At 37.4% G+C, this 13,523-nt stretch overlaps 1 protein-coding gene across 3 annotated transcripts in view; it reads left to right on the top strand.

The window, feature by feature from the left end:
* The window catches only part of LOC131573220 (proton myo-inositol cotransporter), a 147,979-nt gene that overhangs the window by 98,559 nt on the left and 35,897 nt on the right, over positions 1 to 13,523 (top strand). For all 3 annotated transcript variants that reach the window (XM_058826952.1, XM_058826951.1, XM_058826950.1), the window contains exons 5-6: positions 1,385 to 1,548; positions 5,565 to 5,685. In XM_058826952.1, coding sequence (XP_058682935.1) covers positions 1,385 to 1,548; positions 5,565 to 5,685 — 285 coding nt within the window. The remainder of the gene's footprint in view (positions 1 to 1,384; positions 1,549 to 5,564; positions 5,686 to 13,523) is intronic.

The raw sequence follows: 13,523 nt of genomic DNA, 5'->3' as shown, positions 1-13,523 counted from the left end.
TCTCAGCCTTGCTGGGACAGGAGCTGAGCCTGGATGAGTCACTGCAGTCGCTAAGGGGTGGCTCAAAACCACTGTAGGTACTGGCTCAGCCCCAGCAGGGTTCCTCTGGAGGCCCTGTCCTGCCAACAGCAGCTGGTTGTGTAGGCATTGCCTCAGATGGCTGCACTGGGGAAGAGGAGCTGAGGAAGGGGCTGGGAGGATCTAAATGCCTTGTGGGTGAGGGGTAATACCCAGCATAGTCAGGGTCAGTTATGGGTGGTAGTGTCTTAAATGGCATCTCAGCCCATCATGGGTCATTGGTTTGAAGTAAAAAGTGGAATGTGCTTGGAATAGAGGAATGGGAACCACTAACATTCCTGAGGCTAGCACATCCGGGCATTAAGACAGCAAGGGGACATTAAGGAAGCTACAGATTGACCAGGGACAGAAAATACAAGCTTTGACATTCTTGATGATTATTGCTGTGTGATAGCCTGTCAACTGCAAGGTGTTTGAGAGCTTGAATATTCAGTATTTCAGTCTGCATAAATTAATACAAGCTGAAAAGTGCTTCTACATCATCAACAAAAGTACTCGTGTTTCCTTGGGCATTTATTTAGCTCTCCCTGAGAACATGGACACAAAGTCTCTGTTCATTTGATTGCTGTGAAAAATGGTAGGCTTCCTTTCTCCTCCCTTTTCATTTTGCTCAGTTCAATTTTTTATGAGTTATTGTTTGTGTGGAAAGATTGATTCCATTTAGAAGGAAGTAGAACATTCGGTCAAATGCTCCTGTTGGGTGCAGATTCACATCCCTGCAGTGTGGTGCTGAGGCTTTTCAAAGCAATCATTTTCTGGTTAAGAGAAAAGTAATGCCATAGAGAGAGGTTTGTGCACATCAGTGGCACTGAAATAATAGTGCAAAACCTAAAACCAAGAGGATGCAAGTGTCACAACATGTTGGATGCTGTAGATTAGTTGTGTATGACCTTTAAAAGGACTGAAAATCTATTTGATTTTTGAGCTGTCTTTCCCTAGACAATATACAGACTGCTAAAATCCCAAAAAGAGCATAAAGCAATGGATGGATATGACAGGCAGATTAATTTAAATTAAAAATGCAAACCCCATTTCTAGCAGAACATGACTGACCATTGAAAATATAAACAGCCAAAAGAATGGCAGTTCATCTCTTGATGTCCTCCAGTCAAAACTTTAGTCAGGTGCAAGTTAAGCCTTGTTTACACCTGATTTCCCAGGGTGATTGTGTGTCAGTCTTCAACTACATTATGCAGGAGGTCACACTTGATATTTGTTAAGATCTTTTTCAAATTAAATCAAAAACTGTAATATGAGCCAAATTGAAATAAATGGTGTTCTTATTTGTCTCTCTCTCCCTTCACAGGTACTACAGTGCTACCATTTTGCAGATGTCAGGAGTGGAAGATGACAGGCTTGCAATCTGGCTGGCTGCACTGACAGCATTTATAAACTTCATTTTTACTCTTGTGGGAGTCTGGCTTGTTGAAAGAATGGGTCGCCGGAAACTTACGCTTGGTAGCTTAACAGGTGAGTGTTTCATTAGTGTATTATATTTTCCTCATAATTATTAATGAAAAGAAAATAAAATTTCAAGTGCATTTCTTTTCAAAGTAGTCCTCTTCAAAATTTCATTGTTGATGCCATCTTTTCTCTGAAATCATACAGGTTCAAGACTATTAGTAAAATACCACAGCTAGAAACTGATTTAAAAGTGACTGCCTGTTATTTTTTTAGGTGACTTTCTCCTTGAAGCCATGTTTGATAATGTTTTCATTTAGCTTTCTTTTTCCAATTTAAGGAATAAAATGCCTGGAACTTCACAGGTGGTTAGTTTTTAAGTCTCATATGTAATTTTAATTGGCTTATTAATTGGAATTCAGAACCATCTGATGAAGGTGTACCAGAGAAAGAATAACCAGTGCAGCACTCTGTAAATATAATGCAGTTCTCTGCATAGTTACCTCAGATACAGTACAGTAAATACCGTACATACATTCATGTGATTTTAATTCACCTCCTATATGAGATAAGCAAAGACAGAATTCTGGTTTTATACATTTTATCCAAATATCCAAACACCATAGCTCATCACATAGTCTTTTCTTGAAAGCAGGGAAAAGCAGAGCAAGCAGCCTTCCTGTGTTCAGTATGTCCTGTTATTAGGATGGTAATTCCCTGCTTGTTCCTGCCTTACGTGTTCATTTTGCTGAAATGATCTGTGACTAAAACTTATCTCTGGGTGAATGTCTGGAAGGTTCAGATGTTTTCAACAGACTCTTCCTGCTCCTCTTGAAATAGTGTTCACAAGTGTTTTGCTGCAAAGATTTAATATCTTCATATTTTGTTCTGCTGTCAAGGATCCAAATTTCTACTTAGTGCAACACAGCAGAGAGGTACACCAGCTGCCATGTTACTGGATGTGCAATTCCCAGTTTACAGCCGAGTTAATCTACACCTGAGTATTTGAAAATGTGCTTATACAGGCAGAGCAGTAACAACACAGTGACATGAGTTGTTTGGTACGCAGTTACTCAAAGCATGTTTCTCACATTTTAAAGATAAGAAGAAAAATCTCAAATTACTACTTTTAGTCTGTTCCAGTTCAGTTACAATACATCCCCTGTATGTCTTTCTGTGCCTCCAGACAGTCTGTTGACTTGTCTTTCTGTGGTGTGGATCTGTCCAGGCCCTGCACTGACTCTTCTGATCCTTGGGTGCTGCCTTTCCTTTAGTGCCTACTGAAACAGAGAATTGATTGATTGATTGATTGATTGATTGATTGATTGATTGATTATTTGGCCCAAATAATCTGTTTGGCCAGCCCCCTTGAAGAGTTTATTGCTTATCTGGACCCAGCTGTATAGTTGTGATAACCAACATGGACTTCTCATATTATCAGAGCTCTTTGCTTTTCGGCTCTGCTTAACATATTCAAAGGCTGCACATCTGAAATGTAGATATAAATGTCTCTTACAAAGCATGTTATCATGGATCAGAGGAGGATATAACAGTAGGACACAGAATTAACAGTGGAGCATAATGCATTAAAGGGTTATTTGTTAATGATATTTGGACACAAAGTAATTGCTTAGTAAAAAATACTAAAATACTTTTTTTTGTGGCTTGCTGGCCGTCTGTCTGCTGTGTCACGAGCCAAGATCTAATGCTTGCTGTGATTTTATCCTACAGTCCCTTCTTAAGGGTAATACAAATAATGACAGTCATGAAATCGTGCATCATCCCTCTGTACTAGTTAGAATTTTGTCATGCAACATTTGATTTAGGTACTGGTGGATATGAGGTGTTTTCGTTAGCAAAAGAGCTGTGTAATAGAATGATAAGTCCTAAATCTATCAATGGATTTCTTTTCCATGTTGAGTTTTCTCACAGCATAGACATATCTTACTGCTCTACTTTGGTTTACATTTCTAAGGACATTACAATTTACATGGAGTTATTACTGGCAACTTCTCTGGTCTTTGGGGGAACCAGGTATGCCCCAGTCTCCCACTGCATAAAATGAAGACAAAACTACTGCTTTTGCCTGCTGCTGCAAGGATGTGGGGCTTTGCTTTTTTAATAAAGGCTAATTGATTAGACATTTATTAGGTAAAATCGACAAGAATAATCAGTAGATAGTAATATTAATATTTTGATTAAAAGCCAATATACTGTAAATTAATTTTGTAATCTCGTGCAACTTTTCCTGCTTTCTGAAAACATTTGGCAGACATATTTTAGATTTCATTAATTATGTCTTTATCATTCTCAAAATATTAGAAACTTTTGAAAAATTGAACCTTTTAGATAGCATTATGAAAAATGATAGTACATTTCTGAAAAAAAAACCCAAAGCCACTGTTTTAGTTCTCTGTTACAGTTACTGATTTTTCTTAGTTTCCTATCCATTTTATATCTTTCTTTATCTTATCTATAATTTCTTTATCTTTCTTCTTCTCTTTTTCTACAGTTAATTTCTTCAAAGCTGTTAGTTGGAAAACATGCAGGAATTGTGACAAGTATATTATTCATTTTATTTGTGTTTTCTTCTTTCCCTTCAGAAATGGTCTATTTGAAAGGTACTTGTGCATTGTACAGTTTGTATCTCTTTTTGTAACAGAGAGGCTCTAAAATATCTTCAGTATATTTCTTTTTCCTTTTTCCCACTGAGCTAATGATGGAGATTTATTGTTTGATTTTGTTCATCATAGCAAAATGTCCACAGAATGAAAATATATTAAACTTCCTTTTCCAAGTTTACATATTCAGTACTTTTGAGAGATTTTGGAATTGAGTGTTAATGTATTTAGTTAACTTAAAAGACAGAGCATACTTAGAATGAATATAATTAAGATTATAGACCCTGTCTAAATATACTTGCTATCTGGTTTATGGCATTTTGAAAGTACAGGACATCTAGTGCAGTATCCAGCCTGCCCTGAAAACTGGGATTATTAGTGTACCTGCCAGCCATAGCTGGAAGAGAGCCAACTGTGGAGTATTTTATGGAGGGAAGGTGCTTCCTGCTCATACAGTTTGTGGCTGAGTTCAAGGTCTTAGTTGCCTTGGTTCAGGTCAATGTGTGGTCCAACCATTCCTGCCTGTTGGCCATGGCGGCACAGGCATATTCACAGACAACATTATTACATAAATCTTAGTATTTTAGATATTATTTTTATCTCTGAGAAAGGTTTTCACATACTTGGTGTGTTTGCCAGCTAGGAAACTTTTATACAAAACATATCTCAATGTGTCATCAAGTTGCAAGAGGTAAAGTTTTATAAGTCTGAGTTGAGGCAGTTGCAGTAGTACCATGAGCAGTGAGGTTTATCAGTTTTCATTAAAATGATACAGTATATTGTGTGTCTAGCAAATGAGATAGAAAAACTATGAGTTATGTTCCAGTAATGGCCTGTTGCACAGTTTACGGCAGCTTCCTCTCATCATTTTGACCAGCTTGTGCACCTGGAATTTGTTGGGGGAAACAGAAGCAAAAAGATGGAAGGGACTTTTTCCCAGCAGATGTCATGTGTGCTCTTTGAAACAAGATATGTTGCACTTTTTGATGATGTTTTTATGAAAAGTGTAATTTCTCTAGTTTCACAAAGGGAAATAGAGTCAATGAAAAAGCTGATGCTACTTTCTGTCTCAAAGAAAAGCCTCCAGGTCTGGGTGTGGAGTGGGGAGAAGTATGTTGATTTCAAAGCCACTAATATATTTTACCTTTATGACATTATTTTCAACACCAAAAATAATACCTGTGTGTTCAAGCAGTCATCAATTCCACAGATTAAAAGAGTCTCAACCTACTAATTTAGTGTCTGGATGTGAAAACTGGTACACTTGACTTTAATATCTATCCTAATTTATGATGTGGATGTAGCAAAGGGTATTTTTCTTAGGTTCTCATCACAACTCCTTAGGGAATGCTGTATGCATAGTGATGGGGTGCCTTGCTTTCCCAAGCAGAGTTCAGTTCAATAGAGAACTATTTCATTTGCTCTGGAGAAAAGTGTCACATTGTTCTTTATCTGTATTTTTAGGTACTGCTGTAGCACTCATTATCCTAGCTTCGGGATTTTTGCTATCAGCTCAGGTGTCGCCAAGAATCACACTTAATCCACCAGATCCTTCGCATCAAAACTCTACCTGCACAAAATACAGGTGAGAATTCATGATCATTCATCCAATCTTCTTGAAGATTGTTTCCAATTAACTGAGTTTTACAACCTAGTGTGAGTAATGGGCAATTATTCACAAAGCCTAGTACAACGAACTAAACTATACAGCTAAATCTAAAATCACAACTTCCCTTTGTAGAGAAAATTAGACTTTTTGATTAAATTCTCTGACTATTCCTGTGGAATTTCTTGGATGAAATAAGATGGTTAAGTGGCAAATTCCACTTATACCTCTTCTAATACATCACACCTGCTACAAGTTACAGTGTACACAAAGTCAGGAATATTTTATAAGGAATTTATAAAAGTGCTTGCTGTTATTCATCTGCTTGTCATGTATAGCAGCTGTAAACTCTTCAAGAAGATGTGTTCCTTGCCTGTTGTTTTCCTGAGTGGGAAAAAGTAATGTTCAGATAATTGCATACCAATAAACAATTATAATAAATGTGTGGGGTTTGACCTATTTTCCAATATGCAGTCATAGTTTCAAATAGTGTTACTTCTGGGAGTTTAAGTATGTGTAATTTTCTATATTTTGTGGGGTTTATTCACATGTGAGTGCTCTTATGTTCATTTAGCTGACAGACTAGAAAATTCCCTATTCAGAGAAGAATAGTTCAGTGGCTGAAGAAATTCTTAATTATGTTCAAAATCTGCATCTTTGTAGTAGAGATAAATATCAAGAAATGAGAGGTACAGTTCTAGTTTTGTAGAAATACTGGCTAGAAATATGGTTCATGGCTTTTCTTGTGCCAGAGGTCTTAGGGAAAAGATTCTGAGGATCTGAAGATTTATAGAAAACTGGGGAGAGGATGGAAGGTATTCCTTGAGTGTAAATAGTTACAAATAACCACAACACAGGTTATCAGATATAATGATTCCTGTATTGAAAATTTATATTTTTACTTCTTTTCTACTGCAGAGTCAGCTATAATTTTGCAATTTTTGAGATGGGCCTGTCTATAAAACAGCGAGTAGTCTGATTAGAAGAGGTAAAGGGGGAAGATACTCTCCTTTTGGAATCAGATTACATTAAAAGAAAAATGTGAGAAGGATTTGCCTAGTACTTCAGTTAACTCTTTGGAAAGGATGTTTGGAGAGAGGAGATGCACCCTTTGCAGAACTCATAATTTGTTATTTAATAAAGCTAGGTGTTAATGGTTAATGTAACCTGAAACCATATAAAATTTACATACAAGAAATATGGCTAGTCCCACTTAAAAAACAATGAAAAATATGCAACAGAATTTTCGTGTTCACAGCCAGTCAGGAAGGAAATTTCCATGGCTTTCATGGTGCACACTTCTGGGCAAAAGCAAGAAAAATTAAAGCAGATAGTTCTCATAAAGGCATGCTGTTTCATGAACTATTGGAATAATTGTAATCTGTTGTGATTTATGTTTCTGATGTGAAGTGGGCAAAAGCAGGCAAGATAAAAATTCAAAGATTCTGGAAAAGGAGAAATAAAATAATTTAAATATTTTTGTTTGGGAGTATTTTGAAATAGAAGGAGCTCTCTTTGTTGAAAGATGGAAGTAAATGGAAGAGGAAGTAATGAACAACGTATGAGAAAGCTTTAGGTGCTTCTAATTTAATCTTATGCTATACTTTAGTAGAGAGACCCAAAAGCCAGGAGAGCTGAAAATAATAAATGGATGCACTTTCCCACAAAACACAGAATTAGGTTACAGCACCCAGTACTTAGAGTGTTAGTACAAAAAAGTAGGGATTTATATGCCTAATAATAGTTTTCACACTTGTATACCTAAAACTGTATACATTTTTATGTCTCAAAACATCACCAAACTGTGAACCAGATGGAGCCAAAGGAAGAATTCCTTCAGCATCATAAATATAATTATTTCTGAAGGGTACAGCATACAAGCATATATTATATTTGACTTGGAAAAGTGGCTGTTTAAGATCTGAGTGTGCCTGCTTTCTATGCACATTGTCAATAACCTGAATGAAATATAAAATACTGGTTTTGTCATGAGAAAGTAGATGGTGTTTTCAGCATTCCACTTGGGTTAGAACTTCAGCATAATGTGTATGGTCTTGGAAGGAAAAGGAGATGGGGACTGCAAACCAGAGAAAAGCTGGAGGCTGAGCTTTACATTGTGACTCACCTCTCTTCTTTTTGGCCTTGGAGGTATTCCCCATGGCAGTTACAAAGTTGAATAAAAAAGATTCTCAAACCTGAGGATTTGGAAGTGAAAGTCTATTATTTATAACATCAGTCTTGCATATTTTCTTTGCTACTCTAAGAATAATGGCTTTAGTGTACAGATACCTGCTGTCTAGGGCTGTAGAGTGTTGTACAGACAAATAGAATATCCAATCAGAGTAAAAGGAAGTAGATTAATGGCAATGGTCCCTTGCTCTTTAACCCATATTTTAGCTTGTTTTAGTAAAACTGCTGGTGTCTCAGATTGCTTAGCATTGTATCTTTCAAATCTTCGAGAGGTCTCAGAAAGTTTGGGAAAAGCAAAAGGCAGCAGGACTTCAGAAGATGAAGTCTGAAAGATGAACTCTGAAATAATGCCATCTCTCTATAACTGCCTTTAAGTATGTGCCTGCACAAATGCATATCGTAGTTCTCTTCCTCTTATGGGGACACAGTGCTTCTCTGAGGTGGGGTAAACTTAAAGTCTAAGCCTGTTTGCAGCTTGGGCATTTCAGAGTGTGGGGATGTTTCCTAAATATAACTTGTGTTTGTCTGTGTCAAAATGTATTTACGAGTTATGCAAATGTCAGTAGAATTTATTTTGCTGACAGAAGTTTCAGTGATACTGTGCAGAGTAAAAATTCTTTTTATGTTTGTAAATCCATTGGGTTAAAGTAAGTGTGGGTGTCCATTAAGGAACCCTTAGAGCTACTACAAACAGTCTGTTTGCTTGTTGTTCCTTCAGATCCATATTCCTCTGCACAGACTAATTCTTACTGCTAGAATAACGATGAAGATAGAAAGACTAGCAAATAAAGAGCATGGTCAGTGTCCTAATTCAAAAAAGGACATAAGGCTTGAGTACTGTGTTCTCAAAGAGCTGTGCCATGCCAATGGAGTTACAAGGTACCTGTACATAAAAACAAGATATGCTGTGCATAAAATAAACCAAATAAAGTCTTATCATATTGAAGAGGTGCACAATATTGTAGTTGAACAGCCAAAAAAATTATTCATTAATTTGTGAAAAAAAAATTGAATAGTGGAAATACCGCAAGTTCAGCAGGGCACTCCAAACACTGATTTGTTTTGCCTCCTTACAGCTGGAAGTGGGTGTGTATCTCACTGAGAAGAGGCAGGATGAATGCTCCTCTCTGTACTGTCCATTAATCAAATTTCATTTTCACACTCAGCTCTAGAAGATTAGATATTTGCAGTGTGACCACCTGTTTTATTTGATCTTAATCTCCTCAGCAGCTGTGATTGTACTTATCATCAAGGCCACAGAAATCTCAAAGGTAGATTTAAGAATACAAAGCAACACCATTCCAAAATTTATCACCTTAGAAGTGAAAAGATTAGCTATCCATTCCTATTATTATTCTAACTACCAAAACTCTGTAAATGTTTCCATTTTTACTGGGAACTTGCCTGATTCTGGAAGGAGGTTTAGGTTGGGGCACTTTCGTTAGCTATCCTCCCACCTTTTCCCAATCTTTAAAGAATCAATGATGTGACTGTTTGGGACACTGAACCATTTCTGTAAAATGACTGTGGTCCTGCTGCCTTGTATTCTTGCTCCTTTAGTCTCCATTCGTGTGTCTCTGCACTTCTGGAAACTTGGTCTGCTCTAGAAGACATAATGCAAAGCTGTTCTGCCTAAGCAGTATTTTATGTGAGTTACTATATGAAAATGGTAAATATTGTGTTAAGCTTAGGTCAATATCTTAGGGAAATGATACCTGTGCACACAAAGTTTCTCGGAATCCTTCCTGAACAGATTGTCTTCAGACTGATTAAAATAATACAGGCGGTGCCAGCTGTGCTGGGCACACAAGGATTGTGTTGTTCATTTTTGCATTAGTCACCCTCACGTGGTTCATGATCCTTAGCTCATTGTGCAAATACACACCACCGAGATGAAGGCAACAATATTTAGTACTTGCACATAGCTGTTTAGTAAGATAATGGACAAGTAAGATGGACAGAAATATATCTTTTCTTTATGAGTATAGCAGAAGTATGTAATTGTGATCAGTCCTGAAAAACTCAGCAAATCTAGTGACTGAAGCTAGTTTAATTGTATTTAAAAGCCTTAGGATACATGTAGTAGGTGTATTAGATATTGTACTTTATTTTATTGAGAACTCATTGACAATCTAATTTATCAGCAAACTAGGCATTGCTATTTTTCATAATGTCACTGTATCACAGAACCAGTATTTGTTAAAATATGATTCTCATTTTCTCTTTCTAATGTCAAAGTGCCTGAGCTACTGGTAATTTCTGATAACTGAGAATTGCAATAATAAATATAGTAATGTGTTTTGGCCATTGAGGTCAGAAAATTATGAATATATAAAGAGATAAACATGTCTAAGAATGCTTTTGCCAGCTCTTATGAAGTATAGTTAAAATGCTGATAGTTTATGTTGCAGAACTGTGAAAAGACCTCAACATAGTCTTGAAATTTATTAATAATACAGTGATATATTGCTCGGTAATGATTTTCCCTGTGCTGGCATGTTGGTCCTATCAATCAAAATTTGTAATTTTATTTTAAATTATAAGGGATAGGAAGGAATATGTCCGTCCATGTAGTAAGCATCTTTAAAGTGAATGAGAAAAGACTCCTCTCATCAATTTAAACACAAAGATCTGTAAAGTAACTTAGCTCAACTGTGATGTCCGAGTGCAATGCAGTTCCTGTAACCATTGTTAAGTTTTCCACATACTTTGACTCAGGCTCTGCATTCGTGAGGAAACAAGGTGTTATTCATATAGTAGTAACCCATTAACACTTCACATCAATGCTAGTACTTCTATGACTTTGCTATTTAACAAAACAGCAAAGGGAATGATTTTTTTAAATTTTCCAAATTGATGGTGTTACACTTTATGTGGTCTGCAGGTTTTTGTCACACAAGAATGATTTTAATCAAGTTTGAACGGGGCTTCTATCTGATCTGCCTGGAAGCTGGGAATATAGTATCTACATGTAGGGTCTCTTTGAAAAACTAGTTTTGAAAACAAATTATGCTGGAGAGATAGCCATTCTGTCCAAAATAAAGGCATGTGTAAGCCAGTTATTTCTCTTCTTTGTTGTCTGTGTTGCTCAGTTCCAGGAATAAATCAAGCAGCTCTGTAGTTGGAGGCTCTATAAATTCAGAAAAGAAAGATCATCGAAGACAAGAGGCAACTGATACCTATAAATAGATCAGGACACTTCTCATGTGATGTCAGAATTTCAGCACAGTCCCACAGCAGTAGTGGGATAGCCTTGATGATCTAAGGATCCTCACCATGTCTAAAGCAGAAGTAGCAAACACCAAGAGACTGAAAACAATTTCTATGAGGTTGTTTCCATTATGTTGCATAGCTGAGGAATGGGAGCCTTTGAGAAGGTTTATGGAATGTTATAAGAAAGCTAATGTATTTATATGTGGGTGGCATATCAGGAAGGGTAAAGATTTAGGGCTGGTCTGGAACTTTAGGGAGGACACCAAAGAATCATCTAAGTGGAACAGGTGGAGGAGGAGCCTGATTTGAAGATGAGAAAGGGTTGTAAAAATGTAATATAGATAAGAAAAATAAGCATCCTAGGTTCGAACACAAAACCTATCGCTCATGCTTGCCAATCCTGATCCTGGGGTAAAGAGCTAGAAACTTTTACAGTTATACTTGAACATAACTGTGATCTAGATCTGTTGGGAGTATCTGTGTGGTATAATTACAGAACTGCAATTAGCATCCAAGCACTGGGATTATAAATTACAGCTTTTCCTTATGGACACCACTAAATGTGTTACCTAACAGAGAGTTGGTAGAACTCAGCAAATAAACTTCTGTCGCTTGGTCTATTATAGTAGCAGGAAAGTGCTCTTGAAGTCCAAGTGGATTTTTCTCATTCTTTGTAAATTATTGTGTTTCCTATGTCCCAGGTACAACAGCTGGAAGTGTTATCTGCCATTAGCACATGTTTTAGCTGCTTAAAGCATCCCCTATATTCTTATCCATTTATATGTAACCTGAACTTAGTGCTTCACTTCTAGAAGCAAGACAGGAACCATCAGAAGTATAAAGAATGTTTGATTTCACGCCTGAGGTGCAGTGAAGCCTGTGCAAACAGCACAAGCCCTCAGGCACAAGCATCAGGCTGTTTTAAACATGGTCCTGCTACCAAACTGAGGTCAGTTTGTGTATGAAAATTAAGTAAGCTATTTGTCAAAAAAATCCTAAGATCCTTATTTGTATAACTGGCTGAAAGTATCAATATCCTAACATGTCAACAGAGCTAATAAGTACTCTTAATAATAAGAGTTAATTAATAAGTGCAAATACTGCAGTATTTGTCCAAAAGTCCTTGGTTCGATTTTTTTTTTTGTTGAACTCAACATCTTGGCTCTTTGGACTCATCAGTTGCCCATGTCCCTTGGTGAGTCCAGCTGAGTGGGCCTGGCCTGACCAGTGGGACTCAGCTCAGCTGCCTTGGCCGTTTTCTTTTGGTCGAGGCTACAGGAAGAGACACTGTCTTGTAGACAGAATACAAGAACAGAAGCAAGGCAGGCTTGATCCCAGCTTGTTGTTCTGTAAGGAGATGGAAAGCAACTACACTGCATGCTAAGGCAGGCAGAGACTGTGTATGTAGCCAACCTTGAGAGCAAAGAGTAACCTGAAGGTAGGATGAAGGATCCACCTGGCCTAGGATCATACTTGCAGTGTGGCAAACAGCAAGCTGGAAATAGGAAAAAGTAGCAGAGTCAAAGGGAAATTCCTTCTGGCCTGCAATGATTTGCAGCTTACATTCTCTCTGGGTGGGATGTGCTAATCCTCAGTAGGTGCTACAAGACCCTCCTGTCCCTACATTGAGCCTTTCCTGCCTGAGACAGTTTTTATTGTTCCTGCAGTTCTGGGAGAAAAACTGACTTCACGAATATGAATATTTGCATTATACTGAGCAGGAGCAGTGGGTTAAAAAAGCACACAACAGTGGAATTTACTCTGTGGACAGGACAGGACATGAGCAAAATGCATGTAATATCTCAGGTTGGAAGGGACCCATAAGGATCATCAGATCCAACTTGCATGTAGCAGATCTATCAGATTTTCCCATAAAAAGCCTTCTTCATGTACTCAGGCTAATTCTGCAGCATGTACTCAGCGTGAATGATGAATCCAAAAGGAGCGGAGTCTGTCCACAAAAAAAGTCTGTATTTGGGGATGTTTTGATACTCTGAGTGGCTGTTCTGCTATCCATGCAGTAGAATATTATGAAATCAGGCACTACGTTCTGTACAGCTACACAGTCTAGAACACATTATCAGGTTCAGATTGCATTTCTGTAGCTGGACAATAGGAACATATTGATACATTTTGTAATTGCATTACAGAATATGGAAAGCAAAGTTGAAAGTCCTTGAAAATGTGGCAATGAAAATTGTTGAATTTTTTTCAATTGAGGTTCGGCTTGAAGAAGTCAAAATAGTGTGAGAAAAAGAGAAATGGTGCTTGCAGAGCAAAGGCATAGGCCTTTCAGTGCTACATCACAACAAAAAGGGGCAAGGCAAAACTTGCAGCTCAGATTACAAGACTGCTGAGAATTGTAGGAGAGTCATTACTTACAAGGTCATTTTGCAAATTTCAAGTGCAAAATG

This window comes from Poecile atricapillus, chromosome Z, assembly GCF_030490865.1.
Source record: "Poecile atricapillus isolate bPoeAtr1 chromosome Z, bPoeAtr1.hap1, whole genome shotgun sequence".
Lineage (NCBI taxonomy): Eukaryota > Metazoa > Chordata > Aves > Passeriformes > Paridae > Poecile > Poecile atricapillus.
Note: the sequence above shows the minus strand (reverse complement) of the source record. Positions and strands in the feature narration are given on the sequence as shown.